Source organism: Anomalospiza imberbis, chromosome 21 (assembly GCF_031753505.1).
Source record: "Anomalospiza imberbis isolate Cuckoo-Finch-1a 21T00152 chromosome 21, ASM3175350v1, whole genome shotgun sequence".
Taxonomy (NCBI): domain Eukaryota; kingdom Metazoa; phylum Chordata; class Aves; order Passeriformes; family Viduidae; genus Anomalospiza; species Anomalospiza imberbis.
In genome coordinates, this window is record NC_089701.1 from 1,627,520 (window position 1) to 1,655,002 (window position 27,483).

Consider the following 27,483-nt stretch of genomic DNA (forward strand, 5'->3'; position numbering starts at 1 on the left):
AAGTGTGTCTTCTGTGGGAGCAGGTTGCAAGTTATTTCGGTCGAGAGGGAGCTGTGTTGTGTGACGGGCCACCAGCATGTTCCGTTCAGTGGCCGCAGTCTCAGTAAGCTTTGTGGACAAACCCTGGTCTTGTGCACATGTTCACGTTAGAGGAGTTTCCTCTCCCCTGTCTGTACATGTAACCATGCCCTGACGTAACACAATAAATGAAATGCAAACAAAGCGTTGTGTCAGAAATACGCCTCGTTTTTTCTGATCGCAATGAATAATGCCGTGCATACCTTAACAGTTAGTATTTTGGCTTGCTGTGTTGAGTAAACAAGATGTAGTAAACAGAACACAGTGTTCCAGCGCGGTCATTTAGCAACGCGTTTTTCTGTCCTTCAGAGGGGTCTGTCAGACCCACTTGTGCCATGAATTCTTCCCCCTCAGGAGCCCCAGCTCTGCTCCGCCGTGACCTTGGCTAAGGCTGTGTTATCTCTGCGTGACCGGAGAAGCAGCCGCAGCTGCCGGGTGTTGCTGCGGGGTATGCCGTGCCGGGGCAGCAGCGCTCCCCACACCGCACCGGGCCCCGCCGGCCTGAGGCGGCTCGGGGACAACCGACGTGGGCCGGAGGGCGCCTCCGATCCCCTCTTCCTCCTCAGCGCCAGCAGTAATTAAGTAATCAATTGCAATTTGGAACGGCAATTAATCATCGGCACTAGCGGCGAAAGCTACCGATTAAACTGCAAAAGGACAATAAATAATCGACGCCAGAGGCGAACGTTGCGCACCGAGGAACCGCTGAGGCGGCTCCGCCCGAGGCGCGCCAGCAGGGGGCGCGGGCGGCGCCGGCCGCCACTCTGTCACGCCGTCTCGATGGCCCCCCGCTTGCGCGCGGCGGCGGGGCCCGTGCGGCGGGCGCATCTGCGCCGCCGTCTCTATGGTAACTCCCCCGCCGCCCGCGCCCGCGCCCCGCGCGGTCACGTGCGGCGCGCGGGTCTCGCGAGAGCGGCGTCGCGGGGCGTGGCGGCGGGGCCGCTGTCAGCGCGATGAGGCGGCGCCGCCGGGGCTCCCGCCGCTGCCTCCGCCGGGCCGCGCGCCCGCCCCATGGCGCGTGAGGCCGGCACCGCCCCGACCGCGCTCCGGCCGCCGCCCCCGCCCAGCAGGTACGCACCGCACCGCACCGCACCGCACGGGTCGGACCGAGCTGGGCCGCCGCGGGGGACGCGCTGACCCGCCGGGGCCCCGCCCGCCCCCCCCCCCCGCCGCCCCCCACCATCACCTCACCCCGGTCCTTCCTCTGCCTCCCGCCGCCGCGGGAGCCGGCCGGGAGCGGCGTCGGGCTGAGCCCGTCCAGTGCGGCCCGTCGGGGAGCGCAGGGGTGTCGGCGCCCGGCGGGCCCCGCCAGGCCGCGGGGCCGGCCCGGGGACCCGGGCAGCCATTTGGTGGCGGCTCCGAAATGACGGCGGGAGCAGGGCCGGGCAGCGGGAGCGGGAGCGAGAAGCCAGGCCCGGGCCCAGGAGCTGGAGCCGGCCGGGGCCCGGGTGCGGGAGCCGGGCCCAGGAACGGGAGCAGGGCCCGGGCCTGGTGCGGGAGCGGGGCCGGGCTCGGGTGCGGCTGACAGCGGCCTGCGGACGGGGCGAAGCTGCGGGGGCACTCGCGGGGCCGCCCGGCGTTCCGGGCACCGGCAGACGGAGGCAGGAGCTCCCGGTCCCCTCCCTGGCAGCCCCTTGGGGAGCCGCCGCACCGGGCAGTCCGCGCTGAGGTGCCCCCGGCACCGGGGAGAATCGCACCGGAGCCATGAATATTCCCAGTGTGGAATACTCGTGGAGCTGTGCGTTAGGGCAGTGGTGGAGGAGAGTCGTGGTGGGAGACGGGCCCTAGGACTGCACCCACCGTGTCGTGTTTGAAGTGTCTTAAACACAAAAGCACAAAACAACGGAGCAGGAAGAGCGCGTCCCGGTTCTGCTGATGCTCGAGGTGCACGGAGGATTTCCAGTTAAGTGTAGGAGTCAGCACAAAGCACAGAAGGGCAGCAGAGTGGTGGGAGAGTGATGAGTGTTCAGTTCGTCCAGGGTTCAGAGGGGAATAGCATGGATCTGTAACGAGAGAAAATAATGACAAAGTTTAGACAGGCAGCCAGGAGATTTTCTGGTCTAGGCCTGTTTAATTTCCATGCAAACTTAGGATTTTGTTTGGGTTTAATTGTAGTTCCCGTAGCTTCTCGTGTGGTTGTTCTCTCATGGCCATTATAGCTACATCATAATAATGAAACTAAAATTAAAAACAGTCCTTTAGATTACAAGGGTGTAAATTTGCAATTGTGGCAGAAGACATGTAATTTTAAATGAGAAGCAACCAGTATAGCTGTAAATCTTCTGAATCAAAATACTATTCTTTGACCTTTGGTCTTTCTCAAACATCTGTGGAAATACTAGAAATTGAAACTTCTGTTGCTGGTATAAGTATTATTCCATGAAACACTGAAGCCTTAATTTTTGTAGTGGATCATTTTCCCAAGACCTTCATGCCTTTTTTGTGAAGGTTTTCTTGTTTCTGCATTGTAGGCAAAGCTTTCCCCAAGGAAAGGTGTTTTTATTAACTTGTATTTCTGTCTTGTTTGAGGTTGTAGCCATTTCTCTCAAAGATACTAAATTCTAACAAATTTTAGTGTCAGTGCTGTAGGTATCCCAAAGTGAAGTCCTGATCTTGAGTGTTGATCTCATTTATTTAAGGGAGATCAAAACTCAATTTTGTTGCTTTAAAATAGATAAAATGTTTACAATATCCAGATGGTAATAGCTGATAGCATTTGTTAGTAGTATGTTACTTTTCATTTGGTGATATTTTATATATCCTTAATGGGATGAATGTTCAGGGAATCTCTCCTTGCTGACTGGACAACCCTAAGGAAAGGAAAAAGTTATTTGTCCAAGGGCATCTCAAGTCATTCTGTACAGCTTTTAAAAAGGCTTTCCAGCTCCTGTGGAGCCCTATGTTTTCTTGCCTACATCTCAGAATAGAACTGGTATTTCATTAAAATGGTTTAAAAAACACTAAAATACAGAATTTCTCATTTTAAAAAAATATAGTTTAAACATGGAGATCACGTTAAAAAAAAAAAGCTTGGAGAACTAAACCATGCATGGGAGTCCTTATTCGCTGAAAAAATTACTGAAAAGTTAGGAGTTATACGCTGCATCTCTTTTTGGAGTAACTGTGTCAAAGTAGATCTGCTTGGAGAGAGTTCAACTGATTTGGATGGCAAAAAAAAAAAAAAATTCATTTATTTGCCCTTCAATTAGTCCTGAAAAGTCAATACTGTTATAGAAGCTGAGTTGGTATCAGGCTGGTGGCAAGGACAGGCTCTCCTTTCAGGGACACCTAGGAAATAACGAGGAAAAACCTACAGTGGCATTACATAAGTATTTAGGAAACTTTTAAAATCTACTAACATGTTTTGTGGTGGCAGGGCTTGAGCAGGGAGGAGCTGGTGACAACTGCAGAGGGTACACTGACTGGTGTTGGTTTGGGGGCAGTTAACCCTGAATTGAGTGAACTTGGGCAGTCACTGAGCAACATTTATATTGTACCCCTGTTGATAGGAATTACTCTTCAGCCACATGTTTTAAGGAGGCAGAGGGGATTCAAGCTTTGGTTTTTTAACCAGTTCACAAGAGAATCCCGTAGGCATTTTGGCAAAACGTAGTCTGGGTACGTGGAAATGTTCAGATCTATATTTAGGACACGAGGAGATGGAGTGAAGCTATCAGGGAAGTTCAGGTTGGACATTGGTAAAAGGCTCTTCCCCCAGAGGGTGGCCGGGCACTGGAACGGGCTCCCCAGGGAAGTGGTTGTGGCACCAAGTCTGCCAGAGCTCCAGGAACATGTGGATGACGCTCCTGGACACGTGGTGTAGCGTCAGGTCCTCCTGCGAGAAGCAGAGCTGGACACGTGTCCCTTCCCACCAGGATTTCTATTGGTGACTTTCTGGAACTTGAATTGGGCTGCAGGTACGCGCAAGACCATTAATGTTCAGTGAAAGAATTGCATTGAAATGCTATATTTAATGGTCATTAGAGACTTTACATACGGAGTTTTCACATGATGCAAAGAGATTTGCATGTGACAGATATTATGGAGTGTAGGCATAGAAAAGGCACCTCAGTAAAGAGGATTTATTTCATTTTCAAGCCATCATAGCCGAATGATGCAAAGCTGTTACGGGGATGGTCCTTCCCTAAGCCTTTAATGAAGGCAGTTTTTTAGATCTGTGGATGATGGCTGTTGAAGAGAGCCCTTCCAAAGAATATATTAATACTGATAATTATATTATGTGATATGTAAGTTTTTGACCCAGTCAGAATGCTTTCAGGAGCTACATCACTTAGGAAGGAAAGCTGGAAAAAGCTGCCTCCTTGTAGTGCAAACCAACCATTCATCTGCATAAATGAACAATTTTAATGGAGATTACTTTAAAAAAGAAAAGAAAATCCAATGATCTCTGCAGTCAGTATTAAGAGCAAGTCAATATCAACAACTCTTTAATTTAGTGATTCAAAATCAATTGAATTCTAAGATTTAGGCTTAAATCCACAGTAGGATTGTAATTGAGCCTCAGTTGTCAAAATGCGGTATAATTTCACAAGTTTTCCAAGCATTTCCTTCATCTGTGGAGAAGACTTCCCTTTGTTGAGCACTGACAGAATTATTCCATGTCTCATTGTCACCCGAGCTCTGCTTATTTGTCTTTGCTCATGGCCCACAAGGGACCTGATGGAGGCAGCCTGAGCCGAGCAGAGCTGACGCTGGGGGGAACTGAGTTAAGCCATCAACCCGTTCTGTGATAAGGGGTGAAACTTGCCTGTCTGCATTTTGGCAAATGCCCTGACTGAGCAGTGTGGGAGAGGAACAGACTAACAGAGCAACATGATCACCTAAGCTTGGTTTCTTCAGGAAATCAGAATTGAATTCTATTTATCATGTCCAGAGGTTATTGAGTAAGCATAATGATTTAGATTAGTTGTAGAGAATGTCTTGGGATTAGGTAGCTAAAAGTTAATATAAAATTGTTAAGGACATCTAAATCTTACAACTTTGATCATTTGTAAGTGGTACAGCTGTTTGAGGAAGGTCTTGAGGTTTCACTTATCTCTCCTTCCACCCCACGTTCCAATTTCATCAGATATTCTGGTCTAAAATGAGAAAATCAGTCCATTATCATTGTTACTCTGATCCATTGCAGCCATTACTGCAATAGGAAAATACTACTGTTTTAAAAACACAGCATTAGTCAGCTGTACTGGTTTTTATTATTATATAATTTCTGAACTTAGGCTTGTACGATTTTCAGTTTGTCATCTGAAGTACTGCTTCTGGTAGTAATACTACAAAACTAATTGTAACTTCACTATGTAATGATCTGTTAAGTAGCAACTGCCATGAATTTTCAGACTGCTTCCTTGTATGTCTGGCCAGTTTCTGTATCGTCAGCCATTTCTTTGGGTTGTTTTTTTTTTTTGCGGGGTGCTTCTGCTTTGACAGGGAAGAGGAGCCCTGTGTAGTGTAGATATAGATAACACATCTGCCAGAATGAGCAGATAGACCAAGGGTAGTTGTTCTAATGAAGTGTGCTGCCTGTTAAAAACAGAATCCAAAGGATTTCTAGTTTACCTTCTTTTTTTTTTTTTGCTCTCCTCCTTGTGTTTGCTCAGTTTAGAGTGCTGAAGCAATTTGTTCTTCAAGAGGACATCCCTGAAATACATTGTTTCTGACAAGGAGCAAGAATCTATTAAACATTTGGCTTATGCTTTTTGTAGGAGTTGACATGGTAATTAGGAGATGTGAGATTGTTTTCCTACACACTGGGGTGTAAGAGTGATAGGAGAGTTGGCAGGCTCAATAAAGTATGGAGATTCCTCCCTGTATGGCTGCTTGAAGTTTTGGGAGTCGAGAGCTTTTCCCAGCTGTTTGCTGGCTTAATTAGGTTTTTTTTCCTGTCAAGAAATCTGAAGGTCAACACATGCTTAGTAGAATCTGTCGTTTGGGATGATTAAACACCCAGAGATAGATTTTTAAAAACCGGTGCTGCGCACTTGAAGAATCTGTTGTGTTCATTTCTATGCTGGTCAGGAAAACAATTGTATTTTTTAAAAGCTCATAAACAGAGAAGTAGTTTCTTGCAAGTCTCTGAAGCACCTGTGGAAACCGTGCGTGAGTATTGTCTCCGAGCAGAGATCCCGGTGTCCGAGATAATTAATGAGCAGTGTGGACACAGGGACTGTATATTAGGAGCTCGTTAGTGACATACCAGCAGTTGAGCTCTCTGTGTACCAGCCTCTGAAACTTTTCCCGCTGTGAGTCATGACAGTCACACACTTTTCGGAGTGTTTGGTGCTGTTACCTGTGTCTTGCAGTCAAGTGAAAAAGCACCACTATCAGCCCTAGGTCAGCAGTAATGTTGGTGTTGGTGTCTTAATGTTTCTGGTAGTGCTTCAGAAAGCTGTAAGGGAAGTGTTTACAGACAGGCTCTGCAGTTCTGTGCATCTCTTGTCTGGCTGTTTCACAAGGAAAGCAGATGTGCTAAAGGAAATGGTGGGATTTTTAACAGAGGAATCAGAAATCTTTCTAGGCCTGTTGGCTCAGTGTTTGGCTTTATTCTTATTTATTTTGCTTTTAAATTTCCTTGGTTAAAAGACACACGTAGCAATAACATGTTAAAGATGACTGGGTTTGTTCATCCCTGCTAGAGCTTTGACTGTGCTTTCATAGAAGCTGGAGGAAAATCTGATTTGTCCAATACATGGGAATTTTCTGGCTTATGTTGGAAGTGTAACCTCAGCAGTTTGGCTTTGAGAGGTTCATCTTCCAGTTTGGTGTGTTTTACTATGGGAATTCATTTGAGGCAAAAATTGCTCCATAATATTGAAAAGCTCATTGAGATAAGGACATCTTGTACAAGTATCCTCTTACTTAAAGGGCACTGAATGTTCATAGTACTAAATAGGATTTCTAAACAGATGGTCATAATTAACATAAAATACATCCACAGATAAGATTCTGTTTGGTCTTCTAGTAATTCTTTCAATGGTCTGGTACTTCAGCATTAATTAAACCATAGGACAGCCAACAATGGAACTTCAGTAAGGAGTTTCTGAATTTGAACACAGGGGAGATCTCAGCTTCCTCAGAACAATTACCTTTTTTCTGTCATCAGAGTAAAAAAAAATAGAATGCTAAACATGTAATTAAAGCACTTGTGTATTTGCATTTGTAACAAGCTTGTTCATAGCCTTGAAGTGACCCAACTGGTCTGTAGGTTGCCTAGAGAGCAAACACGGTGGCAGATCACAGCCTAGGGTGGGGCTGCTTCCTCTGGGGTGGAGCTCTGAATGTAAATCGTGATGATGGAAGCTTGGATGAGAATGGTTTTGATGAACTTCTTAGGCCTGGTACCTTTTTCAGGAATGTGACTTGTATAAGATACAGCAACAATCTCCATAAAGCCATATTTTCTTTGAAATACACTTATGAAAGCAACTTATTTGGTACTACTGCACAGAGTGAGACGTTTCAAGAGACGAGGAAGCCATCTGAAGCTACTGCTTGCCTCATCATAGGTTTTGTCCTAAATACCTGGGTTTTACATACATCAAAGATTTTCTTGCTGCGAGTTCATGGATGTAGTTATATGTAAGGTAGAAACATGAAAAGCAAAATTGCACACAGCAATCTCTGCCCTTGAGTGCTCAGTTCTTGCAAGAAAAAGCGGGAGTAACACGAGAATCATAAAACTAAAAACTGGTCTCTCACTCTTTTAGTGTTTTCTTATGGCTCTTGATATTTGTTAGTTGGTTTGTATTTTACAGAAAGAGAAAATGTGTTTTTAAAAAAGCAAAGCTCAGTTTGGTTCGGTGTCTGATTAAGTCTGAATAAGATCTGCAGAAGGAAGGCGTTGTTTTACTTAATTTCAAATGAAAATAACATTCAAAACCACACTCCTCCCCCCCCCCAAAAATATTAATGCCATTTATTGTGAATGAGTTAAACTTAGGGTAGTCTGCATTTAGTTCATGAGCCTTTTTTGGTACACTTGTTAAACTAACCCAGAGTTGGGGTTTTTGAGTACTTCAGCATAAGGATTTGGTTTTGTTCTCGGTAATATTGAAATTGTGGTCTGTTTTTTTAATTAAAAGTTATTCTAAATTGCCAGAAAGCATGTTTTAAATACTCTGTTATTCACTTACAGCTGCCAAGACATAGTACAGTGAAATAATGGTCTGCTAGCCTGCTAAACAAGAGTCCAGCTTCCACAATGCCTGTGCAGGCAGCTCAGTGGACAGAATTTCTGTCCTGCCCAATCTGCTACAATGAGTTTGATGAGAATGTGCACAAACCCATCAGCTTAGGTTGCTCTCACACCGTGTGCAAGACCTGCCTGAACAAGCTCCATCGCAAGGCATGTCCTTTTGACCAGACTGCCATCAACACGGACATCGATGTGCTTCCTGTGAACTTTGCACTCCTCCAGCTGGTTGGAGCCCAGGTATGATTGAAGCAGCTCTTTGTTTTGCCACTTCCTGTTGTTGCCTCCTCGTGCCGGTTGCCATATGTGTGCTGCTCTTTCTTCCTCATTTTAGCCCAAATAAAGGCTAAGGCTTAAAAGCCTTACTCTAAAAGCAACTTTACCATTTCAGGGCCATCTTCTCATAAAATGAAAACGTGTTCTAATTGTAACCTGAATTCTGATTTAAAAAGGCTTTTGAACTGTGACTGGAGAAAAATTCCCATTGGGAAGCAGACAATTATCTTTCCCAATTGTCAGTAGAATGTGTGAACCTGCAGACTGCACTCGTTCATCTTAGCCTTGTGAGAAATCTCATTCCTAAATGTCACATGTTTGGAAGCGGCTGTTTAACCAAGTTCCAGAAGTGTGTGTGTATAATTTTTTTTTTTTTTTTTAATGTGCTTGATGATGGCTTTTCAGTTGCGTTTGCAGACACTGGCTAATCAGGCCAGGAATGTTCCCTGCGCTGTCTCGTAGCAGTGGCAAAACAGTGATTATATAATCAGTACTGCGCTTTATGGAGACTAAATAAGTCTGTTCCACTTATGCTGATTCCTGTGCTTTTTCATGTTACTCTCTCTCTAACACCTTGGCGAGGCAGTAAGAAGATGTTATTTACTTCTCTTTTTAATGTCCTATCACGTGCCTTGACACAGCTATTGGTAATGACATTATGTCAGAGTGTTTTTGTTTCTCAAGTTCACGTGATCCTTTCATTTTTTTTATGTGCCAGATCATTGGTGTGATCTTACAACATTTATTTTCATGGTCTCCTACTTTCTTGCAATGTATTTTTAACAATTTATTATGACTAATGCTCCCTCTGTTTTCCTTATCTGACCTTGTTACTCTACTTCCATTTTTTTTCCACTGAGTTAAGTTTCCTGCTTCTTCTCTTGGAAGATTTCTGTATGCCCAAATGACGCTTAAATAATTTTTAAACTTTGCTTTATTATATTCTTGCTAGTTTGTTTTGTCCTATAGCTTTTTTTGGTAGTAAATCATGCTGATCTGGTATACTGATCACCTTCTCAGATCTTGTGATCGTCACCTTTTAGACGTTGGCTATTGTTTTCTACCCTACTTCTGTTTTTAAGGCATTGAGTAATAACAAAATCCATCTTTCATCACGCTAATCCTCATCTTGGGCCCTTTTTGTTGTTCGTTATGCCATGTACGTGCCCTGGGTGGGTCCTGTGTTTCCCTGCTCTCAGAGCAGTGCACATCTGCAGTGTTATGTAATTAATGGTGATGTGGGTACCATCGGAGAGGTCAGCCAGGTGTATGTAATTCTGCTCCCCCTTCCTCCCCCTTGCATTTTTTTAGGTACCTGATCATCAGACAGTAAAGTTGAGTAATGTAGGAGAGAACAAACATTATGAAGTAGCAAAGAAATGTGTTGAGGATTTGGCACTCTACTTAAAGCCATTAAGTGGAGGAAAAGGTGAGTCTCTGCTGAGCAGTGGAATTTTGATGTAGCTTGCTTTTAACAGCGTTGTGTTTTCAGCGCTGATTGTAAATGTCAGTGAGATAATACTCTCATTTTTCTAATAAAATTGCCTTGTGTCTTTAAAAGCTTATTCACACTTGTGACACTTGTTTTTGTTTTTTTTTTTTATTTTAAGTTTACAAAATACTCTATTTAATAATACTGCCTTGGGGCTAACTTTGTACTGAAACTGAACTTTCCCCAAAGGATGGCTTTGATGTCAGTTTAAGATTTTAATTAAAGTTCTTTTTGATAAAGAATTACAAGGAGTTGCCTAAGAGAAGGGAAGGTACCTGTGACTGGTATCGAAGTCCTAGAGAAAGACATACACTGTTAGACATTTTTTTTTTTCTCACTCAGATGAATTTGATGAGAAGCACTGCTTAGCCTTTTCTCCCTTTCTCTGAAGGTGTTGCAAGCTTGAATCAGAGTGCACTGAGCCGTCCTATGCAGAGGAAGCTTGTGACACTGGTGAACTGTCAGCTGGTGGAGGAGGAGGGTCGGGTCAGAGCCATGAGAGCAGCTCGGTCGCTGGGAGAGAGAACTGTCACAGAACTCATCCTGCAGCACCAAAATCCTCAGCAGCTTTCTGCCAATCTTTGGGCTGCTGTCAGGGCACGAGGGTGCCAGTTTCTAGGACCAGGTAAGGGACCTGTACATCTGCAACAGAATTATGTTTAGCTGTACCTTTCCTTTACAAAAGTGTTTTGAAATTTCTTCTGTTCAGTTGAAGATGTTCTGCCAGAAATAAAGGAGAATGGGGAGGAAAAAATAGTAAAATCTTTGGGCATAAAGTTTTTGGTTGTTTCCCCTGCTGGTCCATTAAATCTTCTTTGAAACTGGGAGGAAGTATTTCAAAAATCCTGGCAAAGAGGAGTCAATAAGCACACGCTGTGCACAGCTTGTAATGGAGTGTAGCAGGCCGGCTGTACTGCTGCCTGTTATTGGAATTGAATAGCTGTCAATGCAATTAGCCTAACCTGAGCTGCAGCATACTTTTGAAATTTATAAGGATTTATATCTCTGATAGAAAATAAATTCATAGTTAGGAATGCAGCTAAAGCAAGCACAGGAACAAGGAAATTCTCTTTAAAATAGAAGTTGTCCTCTCTTGATTCCTCTAACTGTTGATAGCATTCCAGTACTGTTCCCATATTTATTTTATAGTTTCATGGTGTGGCGTTGAAGAGGTGTCCAAAAGAACAATGGCTACAAGACTGCACAGTGGAGAAAAGTATAAAAACTGCACCACTGATACGTTTATTACTGGAAGTTAGTCTTAGCTCTAAGTTTGCTGTGCTTAGAGTGGTTCAAAATATTTCTTCTAAACTAGCAACTTTCTTTAAAAGCTATTTTTTTTTTTTTTAGTAAAATAAAAAGCAATAAGGAATTACATTCAAGATGATTTAGATGTTCCTGCTTACCTGTTCAAATACAGTAGCCTTGCTGTTTTCTGGAATATATTTAACTTTCATTTTTGTGTGTTAAAGCTATGCAAGAGGAGGCACTGAAACTTGTATTACTGGCACTGGAAGATGGCTCTGCACTCTCAAGAAAAGTTCTGGTACTTTTTGTTGTGCAAAGGCTGGAACCAAGATTTCCTCAGGCCTCTAAAACAAGCATTGGTCATGTTGTGCAGCTACTGTATAGAGCATCATGCTTTAAGGTAAAACTCTGCTGTTGTGGTTTGTGCTGTGCAGCTGTTTTTATGATGAACATGGAGATTTTGGGTTAAAGAAGGAATGTTTAACTGTTACTATTTATTAGGTCACTAAAAGGGATGAAGATTCTTCTCTGATGCAACTTAAAGAAGAGTTCCGGAGTTACGAGGCTTTGCGGAGAGAGCATGACGCCCAAATTGTTCACATTGCCATGGAAGCAGGACTTAGAATATCACCAGAACAGTGGTCTTCCCTTCTTTATGGAGACCTGGCACATAAATCACACATGCAATCCATTATTGACAAGGTTTGTCAAAGGGATGATTTTAGTATCTTTGTAGGATTAGTTTTGACTACTAAATGTTACAAGAAAAATCAAAGAGCTCCATGATTTAACTTTTAGTTCGTAGTCCTATCAAATATTAATTAAAACTAGATTGAATTTTTTTCCCCGATATAGCATATTCATCATATGAAGTACTTTAATTAACTTTTTGGTGTCTTATGATGAAGCTTCATAGGGCAGATTCTGAGTTGAGAAATAAAATTTCTCTCCACTGATCCTCTCTATATGCCATCTGAAGACACTATATACTGCATTTAGGAACCAATGTCATGAATAGCTTTTTAAGATTAGTAATTGACAGTTGTAAGATGCAGCACACTAATGCTCCCTTTATTTTCAGCTTCAATCTCCAGAATCTTTTGCTAAGAGTGTACAAGAATTGACAATTGTCTTGCAGCGCACGGGGGATCCTGCAAACTTAAACAGGCTGAGGCCTCATTTAGAGCTCCTGGCAAACATAGATCCAAATCCAGGTATGCGAATCAAGCTTTTTAAACTTTTCTTGGTATTCTTAATATCTAACAAAATAAATTATTAAGATGATAACTTCCATTCCTGGTTTTGAAATTCCCATTAATAAACATAATAAACTCTTCTTCAGGGCTCTCTGAGTTCGGTCTTAGTACTTGGTGTTGTGAAGTAAAACAAGATATGGCTCTTAGTTATAATACTGGAATTACTGACTGAGTGACAACCCTGCTTTTCATGATTTTAGATGCAGCATCTCCAACATGGGAGCAGCTGGAAAATGCAATGGTGGCTGTAAAGACTGTGGTCCATGGACTGGTGGATTTCATTCAGAATTACAGTAGAAAAGGCCATGAAACTCCACAGGTAACCATCATTGCATCATGTCTTAATGTACATTTCCTGGGAGATGCAACTTTGAAGAATTACTGTTGATTTGAAATATTTATGGCCTTTCCTGGGGGATAATTGATGATACTGTTATTTACTGCATTCAGATTTTGAGAACCTAACATTTGTGAATATGCAGTGCAGCAGAGCTGGCCGTAGAGAAATCCATACAAGGACAACTTAGCCCCTCAACAAGGAATGTCCTTGTTTTTCTGATTAAAAATGCAAAATGTAAAAACATGCCATGGATGTATTTTTCTGTATTTTAAGACTACTTTTATGGGAATGTGTGATAGATGGTAAGAGGAATGTCTTGTGTTGTTTGTTGTTCTTTTTTAAGCCACAACCAAATAGCAAATACAAAACAAGTATGTGCCGAGACCTTCGACAGCAAGGGGGGTGTCCAAGAGGAACAAACTGTACATTTGCTCATTCTCAGGAAGAGCTTGAAAAGTGAGTGTGGGAGACTTTTTCCTTATTCTTTTTTTTTCCCCTCATTTTGATTTAAATCCAAGCAATCTATGGAGATTTTTGAAGACATTCTCTTCCGTACATTCATTCATTTGGAGGGACTCTTGACATGACAATTCTTTGTATGAAATTGAAGATACAGCAAACCAATGTTTGCAGACTAATTCCAGTTTTATTTTTTATTTTACCCCATATGAGGTAAAATTTCCTTTCCTGCAACTGAGTCTAAGCTCAGTGTCTTTCAAGGATTGGTTATATTACCTACAAGAGAGAATGTTAATTACATTTTATTTGATTAAGGAGTGAACTGTGTTAGTGAACAATATGCAGCTCTGCATTCTTGAAGTTGTTTTCACCCAAATGCATTCTCAAAGAACTGCAGAATGGCTCTTATAAGAGGAGACGTGACTTTGGGTTCCAGTAGTTGAAAATAAGTTTGTAATTTTTTGGTGCCGTGTTCCATGTCAATCCCTTCTTTTTGCTAGCTTTGCAAATCCATTAAAAGCACTTTTTATACAATCTTGCCTTTTGTGTGTTTGCACGTTTGTTTGTAGATACCGTTTGAGGAACAAAAAAATCAGCGCAACAGTGAGAACATTCCCCCTTCTAAACAAAGTTGGCGTAAACAGCACCGTCTCAACCACCACGGGAAACGTGATCTCTGTCATAGGAAGCCCTGAGGCAACGGGCAAGATGGTGCCAAGTACTAATGGAATAGCTAATCTTGAGACTGGGGTTCCCCAGCTGATCCCTCGCTGTGCAGACACCTCCCTGAGAGCTCTGGACAACACCAAGAAGGGAGGGAAGACTGGAGCCAATGGCCAGAACGCTTCTGGGTCCCCCACAGAATCACTTCCTGAAAAGTAGGTGACTTTTTTACATCAAGACAATTCAACAGAACATTCTGCTTTTAGATTCTCTAAAGTAATACATGGAGTTTGTGGGTGGCCAACAGGTGGGGGTCCAAGTGTGGTCCTGGCTTGCAGTAACTGCTGGTGCTCAGTGGCTGCAGAGCTGTGTAAGGTCTTGCACTGCACTGCATTGTTTTAGCTGTTCAGTACTCATGTGCAATGTAGACAAAATGGTAAATCTCTCCCTTTATCTCTTACTCAGATGTTCTCAGCCTGGGATCTTAATTACTCTTGGGTTATTGCATAAAAATAAAAATTATGGCATACAAATAAATTTTATACATATTGTATACTAATGGGTTATTACATGCAAGTATGTTATTACATGCAATAAGTTGTATTCTGAATTTGACATTTCCTAAAACCAAGAACGATGCACAGAGTGTGCACTTCCTTGAAACCTTCTAGTTTTGGGATTTTTACTTAAAAGTTTTTATGTAATTCTGCAGGAAGCACTGAGTCTCTAAAACAGCTTTTCAAAGCATTTGTCTTTACCAGAATACACTTACAAAGGGTATCAAAACATTTATATCCACTTTTGAGTTCTCCTAGGAGAAAGTCTAAAACGTAGCATCAGTTTGGGGCATGAAAAACAAAATTCCAGAGGAAATGTCAAGGCCCAAATTTCCATGTTACGCGGGAGTGTACACGAAGGGGTGACTGACTGAAATAAGTGAAGATCTGCTTAATGATTTGTTGGTAATCCTTTTCAGTAAAATCGGTTCTCCACCCAAGACTCCTGTAAGCCAGGCAGCAGCTACCTCAGCTGGTCCTCCTAACATTGGAACAGAAGTTAATTCTGTGCCTCCAAAATCCAGCCCGTTTGTTCCCAGAGTACCTGTCTACCCTCCACATTCTGATAATGTTCAGTATTTCCAAGATCCCAGGACTCAGCTGTCGTATGAAGTTCCACAGTACCCACAGACAGGTGAGTGCGATCAGCACTGATTAAAAAATAGCTCTGAACTTTTCTCTGGAAAAATAACTTTTATGAGAAATAACTTTTATGTCTGTTTTATCGATGTCTATTTTATTTTTATTAAATATCAGCTGAATGTTCTCTTAATGGAATACTAATCTCATTAATTGATGGGTATGTGAAGGACTTGCATTTTGCTCCCGGTGTTGGTAGTTCTTGTCTTTGTGGGCTGTATGTTACACAGCTTATGCTTCAGCCTCCAGAAGAACTTGAACCTCAAGGTGTTTCATGTACTTCGTCCTTTGATAGCATTTAACTGTTTTTATTTAGGCTTGCTCTTGCCATGGCCTATCCATGAGGGTATCCATGGGCAGGATTCAGAGGCATAGCACGCTTCTGCTGGGAGGGTTATATGTCTTTGTGCTTGCTCTAATGTTTTCGAAAGATTCCAGCTATCTTTTTAGGTTATAAAATAATATAAACATGCTCTGTGCATGTTTATATTCACGGAGACAATTGTGGTTTACAGCACTGAGTCATTCACAAGCTCTCAAAAGGTAGAGATGTTCAGGCAATCCTCTCCAAAGAAAGAGCAATAAATCAAGTGTGAAATGGTTACTTATAGACTTTTTATTTTTAAGCAATATAGATTTTTATTTTAGAGAGAACTGTTTTAACTTCCTATATAAAGAATTGCTGAAGATTCTGTGTTTTCAGTTAAATAGTTACACCACAGTACATAGGAGCAGTATTTTCCAAACTGGGTCCAGTTGGTGAAGGGCCAGCGCTGCATCTGCAAATGTGGTTGTCATACATGAAAGATATTTAACAGAAACATGGTAGGGTCAGTAAGAGGTTTGTAAAGTGTGACTCCTCATTCTCTAAAGGTACTTACCAATGCTATTTACAGTTTTAGAAGGCGTAAAATTTTGGGTCATTTGTGGTTGCATTAAATATGCCTTTTTCCAATTTTTAAGGGTATTATCCAGCACCTCCAACAGTACCAGCTGGTGTGGCTCCCTGTGTTCCTCGCTTTGTGAGGTCCAGTAACGTTCCAGAATCATCCCTCCCGCCTGCTTCCGTGCCATATGCCGATCATTACAGCACATTTCCCCCTCGAGATCGACTGAATTCTCCCTACCAGCCTCCTCCTCCGCAGCCGTACGGACCAGTCCCTCCTGTCCCCTCTGGAATGTACGCTCCAGTCTATGACAGCAGGCGCATCTGGCGCCCGCAGATGTACCCACGAGATGATATTATTAGGAGCAATTCTTTACCTCCCATGGATGTGATGCACTCATCTGTCTATCAGACATCATTGCGGGAGAGGTACAACTCTCTGGATGGGTATTACTCTGTGGCTTGTCAGCCTCCAAACGAGCAGAGGACTGTGCCTTTACCAAGGGTAAGTGAGAGCCAGGAAGGGAAGGCTCTATGCAAACTTGCTGCTGAAGGTAATTACTGGAATGTTGGTAAATAATTAGCATAGACCTGTTCATTACAGGGATTGAGACGTGTGACTTGGACAAAGTTCTTGTTTTGTTTTTAACCTTAAAATGGGCTTGCAAAACAGACCACTGTAATCTGCATTAGGACCAGAGCCCCTTTGCCTCTTTAATGCCCGTGTATATTGCTTGAATTAATTGCATATCTAAGATTTGAGTTGCCATACGTGGGCCTACAAATTCTTGCGAAACTCTTGAAGTGATATCAGTAGAGGGTTACAGACCCAAGGAAATTTGGGGACCCAAGGAAATTTGGGGACCCAAGTGTGCCCCATGCAAGTATTTGCCTTCTGATTAGAGCACGATGGGATATCCAGTCCTGGATTTGTTCTTTCTAGGAGCCTTGTGGTCATCTGAAGACTGGTTATGATGAGCAGCTGAGACGGAAGCCGGAGCAATGGGCACAGTACCACACACAGAAAACTCCTCTGGTATCATCAACCCTTCCTATGGCAACGCCATCTCCAACACCACCTTCTCCTCTCTTCAGTGTAGATTTCAGCACAGAGGTAGGAAGCCAAAGTACCTCTTTATTTTCCCTTCCTGTTTCTGTAAGATGCCATTTAATTTTTCCAGGAAAGATTTTCTACCTGCCATTTATTGTTCATAAAATTAAGTTAATCTTCTAGCAAAAGGGAAGTGATATCTAATAATGATGCAATTCAGTTTGGTATTAAGGTGATGCTAAACATGACTGCAGAAAAAAGGTCAAGAAGTGAAATGATTCAATTCAGCCTCACTAAATGAAATGTAATTTTATTGAACTTTGTGAACCTCCAGGTTTCTGTGTAGGGAACAGCAGTTGCGTTTTCCGTTAAGAAGTACATGGCCTTTGATACTCCAAATGGCTTTGGCTTGATGGGTAGCCTGAATCAAATTTCAAGTGCTTATCAAGTCCCAAAGAATGCATTCCCTTAAAAGTGGCAAAAGGCATTAGTAGGACACTGTGTACTTCTGTGAGAAGTCCCATAAAGAAGGGGAACTCAAGAAATAGCAGTAGTGTGCTTTTGAAGAAAAAAAAAAAAAACCCTTAAAATACTTTATTCTATCTCTCTAAATGAGATGCATCCAAAAAACTAGTTTGAAAACCACTATGCCAAGCACTCTTAGCTGTGGTTTGAGTTTTGTTCGTGATATTGGAGATGTTAAGAATTATTATTCAGATCAGATTTTGTAGGTGTACCTGAAGTGCCTTATGCATGCATTCAAGGTGGATCAGGATTTAGTCATTTTCACCCAGGTTGGAGGGTGGTAAGTTGTTTGTTTGTTACCACCGGCTAATACATTAAAGGAAAATGGATGGCTTCCTCTCAGTTAAGTTATTGTAGATATTTGCCTAAAGAAACCTGACACTTAACACAGATTCCAGTCTCTCATCTTGCTGGGCCAGGCAGTTATTTGTATGGCAAAGTTTGCCCTCTGACAGCTGCCAGGGGCACTGGTTTAAAATTTGACAAAACAGCTTATGTTGTCCCCAAGTCAAGTCTTGAATATGGCTGGAACTCCTTGATTGACTTTTGAGATACATTTACTGCTATTTAATTAAATTATCTTCTCATTTTAAAACTGAATTCCCTGTTTTTATTATTCACTGCTTATTTATTCCCTTTTCTGTAGTTCTCAGAGAGTGTCAGTGATTTGAGTGGAACTAAATTTGAGGAAGACCATCTCTCTCACTATTCACCGTGGTCTTGTGGCACTATTGGCTCTTGTATAAATGCTATCGACTCAGAGCCCAAGGATGTGATTGCCAATTCCAATGCCGTGTTAATGGTAGGGGTTTTCTGCATGTTCTCTCATTAGTGTGATGATGCTGAAGTGTCTTCTGTTTAGTTAAACCAGCCTTTCTAAAAAAAAAAAAAAAGGTCATAGCTTCCATTATTAGTATTTTAAAGTAGTTCTGCTCATTTGAAGTTGTTTGGAATATCCTTTCCCAGTTTTGTAAATAGGCAACAATAATGAGAAAGTTACTGGCCAACTGAGGAATGTGCGTAACCTCAAACGAGTCCGTGTATCTCCTGTCTCCTGAATATGTAGGATTTGGACAGTGGGGACGTTAAAAGGAGAGTGCATTTATTTGAAACGCAGAGAAGGGCAAAGGAGGAAGATCCTATAATCCCGTTCAGCGATGGACCCATCATCTCCAAGTGGGGTGCAATCTCCAGGTCATCCCGCACAGGTTATCACACAACAGATCCAATCCAGGCCACTGCTTCCCAAGGAAGTGCTACTAAGCCCATCAGTGTATCAGGTACAAGTTCAGGCTTTGTGTGACAAGAATTCATCATTTATGCACACCATGAGCATTTCATCCTCTTTGTGCTTACTGCAGCTATGAAATGCGAAGAGCTAAAGAACCTGTGTATCCTACTGAAGAGCAGGGAAGATAGTGAATGCTATCTTAATTCTTTTGCAGATTATGTCCCTTATGTCAATGCTGTAGACTCAAGATGGAGTGCCTATGGCTCAGATTCTGCCTCCTCAGCACGTTATGCGGAACGGTACGGACTCCTTCCCGAGCTCTGTTCACAGCTTTTCCTGTAGCTTGCAGTTCTTCAAAGTCCTCCGTGTGTGTGGGGAATCTGGAATGTCTATTAATAGACATTCTTAACTTTAAAGTAAAAGACTTTTTTACCTATCCAGCATAAAGCCTCGGAAAAAACTAGGTTAAAACTTGTGTAATCTTTAATACTTAATGCAGTTAATAGTGCACAATTACAGGCAGTGTATCCCTTGAGAGACCTATCAAAGAACTGAACTCAGGTACTGCCAAGCTGTCATGTCAAAATCTTGAGTAGTTTCAGGTTTTCTTACCACATCTTACCCGTGTGTAAAATAAGGATGTTTGCTTCATACAATGCCTTGAAGTACTGTGAGCCACAGTGAAGATGAAGAACACATTGTCTAAATCACATCTAGTTTCTGTCCAAAAATATAACATTGATAGACTAATGAAGTTATGGGATGTTTGATGTGGAGAACTTGCTTTTAATTCCTAGTTTTGCCTTTTTTCTTTTAAAGGGACAGGTTCATAGTTACAGATTTGTCTGGTCACAGAAAGCATTCCAGCACTGGAGATCTACTGAGTATTGAATTGCAGCAGGTAAGACCAGTTATTATACCATGAGGGTTTTTTAATTTAAAAGAAATTGTTTAGTAAAGTGCTTTAAAATAAATTTTCCTAGTGTAGCTGTCTGACCACACGTGGTTTAGGTGTAGTGTTTGGTAACTGAGCTGCTTCTTTCCATAGGCCAAAAGCAACTCCTTACTCCTCCAGAGAGAGGCAAACGCACTTGCCATGCAGCAGAAGTGGAATTCTCTAGATGAAGGCAGTCGTCTTACCTTAAACCTTTTAAGCAAGGAAATTGATTTGAGGAATGGTGAGGTAAAGAAAGGGGTAATTGGGATGAAACAAATCTTGGAGGCTGTTTATATATGTATATATAAGTGCATGAATTTTAACTAAGAGTTGAAACTTGGTTTTAACACTCCCAAATATTTATAGCACATTGCGTGCAAGCTAAGTTGCTGTTGCACGCAGTTATGTCCCTGAGATTAGGCAGCTGCACCTGCTATGCTGCTGCTCCGAACATGCATTTACAAAGTGGGAAGAATGTGACAATCGTTTTCATGCAATCATTAGTTTTTGTCTATTTGTACGTGCTATAAATATAAACATTTTGTCAATGGACTCAAGTTTCTTTAGTATTAATTTTACCTCTCTGTTTCAGTAGTTCATTGTGATTTGATTTAGCCTGGTATCCTGTGTTGTCTATGCCTGAAGTTCATTTTTGTCTGACTAGCTCTCTTGTATTGTAGAAATGTTGTGTGCTAGAAATGCATCTTTTGTTTTCACTTTAATACTCCAGTGTTGTGCGAAGCCAGTGAAAAGCCAGCTTGATATTTAGAGAATATATTCATTCTTTTTTAGACTGATTATCCTGAAGACTGTGCAGACACAAAGCCAGACCGAGACATTGAATTGGAGCTGTCAGCCCTCGATACAGACGAACCTGATGGGCAAGGGGAGCAGATAGAAGTGAGTACAAAAATCTGTGTGCCTAAAGAGGTCACTGGGTCTTTTCATTAGGCTTTATAGAGTAGTATGTTGATAGCAAAGCCTTTTGGTTTTAGTCCTAGTAGTGACATCCAGCATTTCCCTTATTTAGCGCTTGGGCTCTTGTACTCCTCACTCATATACCTGGCAGTTAATACTAGTGAAGTTAAAAACAGCTCACAGCTTGTACTGCTCTTGTCATTCACAGCCATCTTTGAACAACTGGCTTTTCCTTTAGTGAAATGTGGTAGACATTCTAATAGTATGACATAAAATGAAGGAGTTTTATGACCAGATTCCTGTTTCCTTTAGCGTAATGTAGTGGAACTTAATAGGAAAATGTAAAGCTGGTAGAGACAGGGTTGATGGACATTTCTCCTTCTCTCTTGTAGGAGATTCTGGACATACAGCTAGGGATTAGCTCCCAAGAGGATCAGCTGCTCAATGGAACAACCGTAGAGAATGGGCATCTGCTAAAGCAGCACCAGAAAGAATCTATGGAACAGAAGAGACAAAGTTTAGGTGAAGACCTTGTGATTCTGTGAGTGTTAGACAAAACAGCAGTGTCTGCCAGTGCTAGACAAACAGAAGCATCAGAATAGCGGAAGCATGGTTGTGTAAGGATGAACTACGTACCTGCTCAGACTTGGATTAGACATCTGCATTGTTTGTACATGGTGGAGTGAGAAGAACCTGTTAAGAAATAGAATTAGGCCACAAAGCTGAAAGTCCCAGGCTGGTACCATTGTTCGTATGCATCGTTGTAATCGTACACACTGAAACGTGTCACAGCTGTTCAAAATACCTTTCACAGTCAGTAAGCAAAAAATGCAGAATATTTTTATAGTTAACAGAAATTAAGAAAAACTTCAAAAGGTTAAATGGCGGACTGTTTGCACAAATCTCCATGGAGAGGTAGATTTTGAAATACACTATTTTAGGTTTATATGTTCTGTAGTCTTTAATGAGTAAAGCAGCCTTTGAAAATGAGGCAGACTACTTTAACATCTCGAGCATACCATTCCAGAGGAAGATGTTTAGCCTGTTGCTAAAAATGAGTTTGTCAGTATTTATTTAATGCACACAATTCAGTTCCGGATACTTGTGCATGTCCTTGTTTAATATTTGTGTAACTTATTTTTCTCCTCAGGGAGGAGCAGAAAACAATCCTGCCCGTAACTTCTTGCTTCAGTCAGCCGATCACAACATCTGTTAGCAATGCAAGCTGCCTGCCCATCAGCACATCAGTCAGTGTTGGCAGCCTCATTTTGAAAACTGCTCACATTATGTCTGAGGATAAAAATGACTTTTTAAAGCCTGTTGCAAATGGCAGGATGGTTAACAGCTGAAAGGCATTCATCTTTCCAGCTTGTGACCACACCATGGAAGCATTTACACTAGCTTTTTATATATATAATATATATTATATAATGTATATTTTTTTTAAAAAAAATAATATTGGGGTCATGCATTTCCTGTGGACTCTTTGATACTTCAAGCCCCTCTCTCATTAGCATTCTGAAGAAAAAAAAACTTACTTTAGTAGGGTAAGGCGTTCACTTTCCACAAATGAATGGAATTTGGACATTGTTTTACTTAAGCTTAAAGCAGCTTTTTATGAGTTTGTAGCAATCCGGTGCGGTATCTGAGCCATTCTTGTTGAAAATGGCTTCTGTAGAAAACTAACAACTCAGTTATTTAAACTAGCAGGATCCTACAATGATACATCTAGTGAAAGGAAGACTAACTTATTTGTCTCTGTTTTGTTTCACGAGAGAAGAACTTTTGTCTTGTTGCAGCTGCTTTTTCTTTAGTTGTGGAACTTTGCATGGAGTCTTGTTTCCTGTTGGAAGACTGAGAGGTGGAGATTTGGACTTGAGGCTTTTACAGGGTTAACACGCCATTAGCTTTGCACTGCTATGTTGTTTGCAGGTCTGTGGGGCAGTGCTTTGCTGCAGCTTTTGGTTTCCATTCCCCCACTTTATGCTTTAGTACTGTAGATACACACACACAGGCTACTTGTCCAAGTAAAGTTACCAGAAGTAAATCAAGTGCCTAAGTCCTCCAGCTAATGTACTACTAGGTATTGATTTCCCCAAGATACACATGAAACAATTTTCAACCATTTTGAGAGGTTATGCACTAATGTAACAGCAACTTTGCGTTTTTTTTTCTTATTTTTCTTTTTTTTTTTTGTTTTGTCAATAGTTCTCAACTTGGAGATTATAGGATCCAGATGACTTGGCAAAAAGTATCAGGTGCTCTTGGCTTTCCTTTGAAAACCCTGTATCTAGTGTTTGCACTGACTAACAAGATGGTATTGCTGTTTTTTGTACTGTTTTGTTTTAATTTAAACTAAATATTGGGAATTTAAGGTGGTTGTAATTACCTTTGTTAAATGTTGTTAATCATAATCTTGTATTCAGGTTTAATTTTTTGTTTATTCAGTGGCAACTTATTTTCAAAGACCTTGAAAATACAATGAGATAGCATTATCTGACCTTCAGAGTGCTGAAAACTGTATGAATTTATGCCCTGTTAAGAGGTGACTGAGAATCATGTTAGACATGTCAACTGAAAATTGGTTTTCAAAAATACACAAGAACTAGAGCCCTGGGCATATTTTTTTGAGAAGCTCAAAAATCCACTTTTTTTTTTTTTTCTTTTAAGAAAGCAGGACTCTCTCTCCTGATGATTACTGTCTTCTTGTTTGTCCTCTTACTTTTCTTTGTGACAAGTTTTACATTTTTTTATGTTTTTATTAACTTCTGTGAAGTTGTTTACTCTGAAAATTGTACTGGAATATTTTAAGCCAAGCTGATCTTTCACCAGGTGTACTGCATGTAAGGGCTTTTCCTGCTAGCAAAATGCTTAAAGAGGATCATGTTACTGGTCGTCTGAGTTGTTATTTTACAAAATCACAGCTATGTGGTCGGGTAAGATTTTGATAACTGTTTTGTGCACGCTTCTGGGGGGTGGGGGTTGGCATTTCCCTGAGGGTTACTGATTAGACTAAGTAAATATTGGTGTTTGATATCTCTCCTAACGAACCTGTCCGTGAAATAATTATGTTGTAAATATACCTGCAAATCCAAGGGTTAGTTTTGATATTCTGGTGTCAGTATGGAAGATCTTACACATCTATTTAATACTCCAATGTCAAGGAATGTATGTAGAAAAAGAGTCAAGTAGTCTTTTCTTAGTTTCCTTTGGCTGTTGCTGTACCTTCTCCAGCCAGTGCCACCTCACTCTAGGGTTAGACTGACGCTTCTTTCACTCGCTACGTGAAGTGAATGGATACAAGAACCAGACCACCTTTGTCACCTTAACTTATTTCCTATTGATGTTAACTTTAACTTAGAATGTTAGACATAAATATGATTGTTGTATATTTTATACCAAGACCATTCTGTAAATATGAATTTATATTACTTTTGAAATGCTTCTGAGATACTATTATTTGCTGTACAATGTAATTCCAAAACAGATATGCAAACAAGTATGTCTCTTTCGTGGATATTTAAACAGTGAGATCTTCCATGTTGAAGGTGATGTAATTTTTTTAAAAGATTTTTAAATTTTAAATTGCTATTTTGTTACAAAAATAGAGAAAATATAAAGGTTTGAGAAGTCCTTATTTGCCCTCAGGGAAAGAGCCCTCTGTGCACCAGAACTCCACAGAACATCTTCAGCATGATCTGAGGGTGAATATATACTACATAAATTGATTGTGTATTTACCTTAACTTTTTAATTTTAAAATGGCAATTTTAAAACTTGGTTGTGCTCTGCTGGAGGGGGTTGGGATAAGCTGCTTACACACATTTGCCTGTTTGTCCAGTGAAATAAGCCTGACATACTCCTGCCAAGGTCTTGGCATATTTAAGAACAAGTGTATCTCTAGACTCTTGTCTGCAGCAGGAGGTCCCGTGATAGAGCAGTTCTCTCGGATGACCATACACTTCATATGGAAAGCTGGCTCTCAACTGAGGCTAGAGTTTTCTAGTTCGATTGTTAACCTATAATGACAGGCAAAAGAATTTTTTGAGGGTTTAACAGCATGCCGGCTTTGTCTTACGGTTTTAACGCCGACTGTGTGGTTTTTGCCACCAAACTAATGCCCTCCAGTGCCCTGACAGGGAGAAGATGCAGGTGGGGACACCTGGCTCTGGCTTCCTTCTTTGTTGAAATTTCAGCCCTCGACCCTTTACAAACAAGTATGTATTCATTTGTTAATTGTAAATCAGGTGCCTTTGGGCTATGGAAGGGCTTATTTTCTGACACTGAGAGAGTGACTTAACCTTTGTGTGTCAATAGCAGTGATGCCCATTTAGGTTTTGGCCTAATTTACTGCGCTGTCAGAAAAGAAGGCCCAGAGCAGATCGAGGAAAGAGATTGGCTCTTTTGCTTTGCTTGGACAAGCATTTTGGGTTGGTTTGGTTTGGTTTGGTTAATTTTGTTTTCCCCCGTTAGGGGTACAGCAGGGATTTCACATGCAAGAGAGACAGGAATTATTAGTATCTAAGTTAATTGTGTTGCCTCACTACCTGGATTCATTCCTTGGTTTGCCTCATTTCCCACATGGGTCTTAAAAGAGACTAATGCTTGTGCTGGGAGAATGCTTGTGTGAGAAAGTAACTATCTGTACATTCTTAACATATACTTAGAGCAGAGTGATTGCCCTGCTACTGATATTTTGTTCCTGTAAACAGGTGACAAGAAATGAATCTTAGTGTTTATGCAGATTTTGCATTGTAGAATGTATACTAGACCCTTCAAAGGCAAGGTTAGACTCTTTGCAAAGCAAACTGGCGTTGGTTCTTGGTAGTCTAGTACAGGGACACTAAAGTTTGGCATTTGATTTAGGAAAAAGAAAACAGTTGCACACAGCTGATTATGTTAAATAAGCTCTTAATTAAGCTCTTTGTAGAAGTCTAATTTGGAAGGTTTTAGTGCTTTGATAACTCAATTGAATTTTTAATTTCTCCTGTACTCAAGAGCTGAATGCTGTTCTTGTATAATAGTGTACTAGGCTGGATGAGGTACAAAATAATGCACAGTGGTCAGAAACAGCTGAGGAAAGAACGCTTAAAATAACTCAATCTAAACTCAGAATAGTTCCAAACATTGGTTTTGTTTGCTTTTTTAAAGCACAAGTTGTCAAGTTGTACCTGTTGCTGTACATAAAACACTCTATGCCAGCAGCTCCTGATCATATTTGTGAACAGTCTTTTCATTATTGGACTGGTATTAAAGGAAGGTGTTGAATTTGAGAGTGTACCAATATGAGAAATGATCAGATGATCTCTAGGATGTAAAAGTCCATTTTTATGTTGTAGTTTAATCCCTTTGTTAGGAAGCTCCCTCTCATTGAGGGACTTCTTCTGCAAGCAGAACACAATAAATGTGCTTTTTAAAATGACCCAATTTCCCAGTATAAATGAACAGCTGACTTTGGCAGTAGTCATCCCCCTGCATCTCTTTGCTGGCAAGGGAGCAGGACAAGGGTGGGGATAAAACCCCAAAACGGTCACTGATGAAATGAAACAAATCTGAATAATCAAAGTGCAAAATGCCCAAACGTAATTCTACACCCCGTTATTTAAGGATGCTTGTGGAAGCTTTTAATCACTCAAGATTCTGCTGTAAAAGCTGAAATAAAGCAGAGCCTGGCTGCGTTTCTTACTGCCAAAAGCCAAGGTCATTTGCACATAGCCCATGGATTTCTCCAGAGTAGATCTCCGTTACCCAAGGCATGGGAATGCATGCGTTTTCTTAGCTGGGCAAACAAGTACATTATACAGTAGTTGTGATACAACACACGTGGCTTTGATTTGTACTGCACATACCCACTGTACAGCCACTCCGAAGTATTGTGGTTAGCTTGCAGCATCTGCTGTCGCATTGATACTGTTTACTGCGTATTCTTTTCCCTGGAAGTTTTAAAGAAAATTTTTTTTCTTGTTGCATTGATTACATTTTATAAATTTGCTTAGCTGGAAAGTTTGGGAAAAGAGGCCTGTTTGTCAATTGTACAACCGATTGTGAAGCTCTAGTGTGAATATTTTTACGTCTGTATTAGACATTTTCTTTGCAAATCTATTGTTCGATTGAAATGTAAATGAAATAAAAGATGGTGTACACCCATCATGTATAAAGCAGGCACCATCGCTACGATGGATTTAATGCTCATTTTTATGGCGCATTCTCAGCTTCTATTTAAAACTATAATTTAAAGAAAAAAAAAAATCTGTAAAATGAAATGGGGATATATGGGGGAGTAAATTCTATTCCGTTTATTTCGGTTTTGATTCCCAATGGTAATGTTTCCCTTCGTGTTAGAGTAGGGGGGCCCCGGCGGGGCCCGTGTGTCGCTGTAGCACTGACGTGCAGAGGTTGTAGCTTTGGCTGGGCACGGATAGAGCATCCCGGTTCGGTGTTTGAGAGACTCGATGGAAGAAGTTTGCAGTATTGACATGTATTTGCATGCACGAATAAAAATTATTTGTCCACCTTAACGGGCTCTTTGTCATCCGCGGGGGCTGGGGAGGTCCGGGGGCAGCGGAGGGAACGGAGCCACTCCGGGCTGGGGGCAGCGGGGCCGGGGGCGCGGCCGGTCCCGGTCCCGTTCCCTGGGCGGGCGGTCCCGGTCCCGGTCCCGTTCCCTGGGCGGGCGGTCCCGGTCCCGGTCCCGTTCCCTGGGCGGGCGGTCCCGGTCC

General features: G+C 41.6%; 1 protein-coding gene and 1 non-coding gene across 4 annotated transcripts; both read left to right on the forward strand.

Annotated features, from left to right (window-relative positions):
- Positions 1 to 997: 997 nt before the first annotated feature.
- Positions 998 to 27,282, forward strand: RC3H2 (ring finger and CCCH-type domains 2). 3 transcript variants are annotated; one of them, XM_068210940.1, is made up of 21 exons: positions 998 to 1,148; positions 8,231 to 8,527; positions 9,875 to 9,992; positions 10,447 to 10,680; positions 11,528 to 11,703; positions 11,805 to 12,005; positions 12,385 to 12,517; positions 12,760 to 12,878; positions 13,243 to 13,355; positions 13,928 to 14,236; positions 14,998 to 15,212; positions 16,181 to 16,608; positions 17,047 to 17,217; positions 18,326 to 18,481; positions 18,746 to 18,959; positions 19,125 to 19,209; positions 19,730 to 19,811; positions 19,959 to 20,093; positions 20,640 to 20,747; positions 21,158 to 21,306; positions 21,916 to 27,282. In XM_068210940.1, the coding sequence occupies exons 2-21, from the start codon at positions 8,297 to 8,299 to the stop codon at positions 22,112 to 22,114; spliced, it is 3,576 nt and encodes a 1,191-aa protein (XP_068067041.1). In that variant the 5' UTR covers positions 998 to 1,148; positions 8,231 to 8,296; the 3' UTR covers positions 22,115 to 27,282. The 3 variants fall into 3 exon arrangements, with proteins under 3 accessions (XP_068067041.1, XP_068067044.1, XP_068067043.1); XM_068210943.1 differs by having other exon boundaries at positions 21,158 to 21,287; positions 21,916 to 22,092; XM_068210942.1 differs by lacking the exon at positions 18,326 to 18,481.
- LOC137486430 (small nucleolar RNA SNORD90) lies at positions 12,183 to 12,294 on the forward strand. Its single transcript, XR_011005730.1, has one exon. It is a non-coding gene; the product is annotated as a small nucleolar RNA SNORD90 (small nucleolar RNA).
- Positions 27,283 to 27,483: the final 201 nt, after the last annotated feature.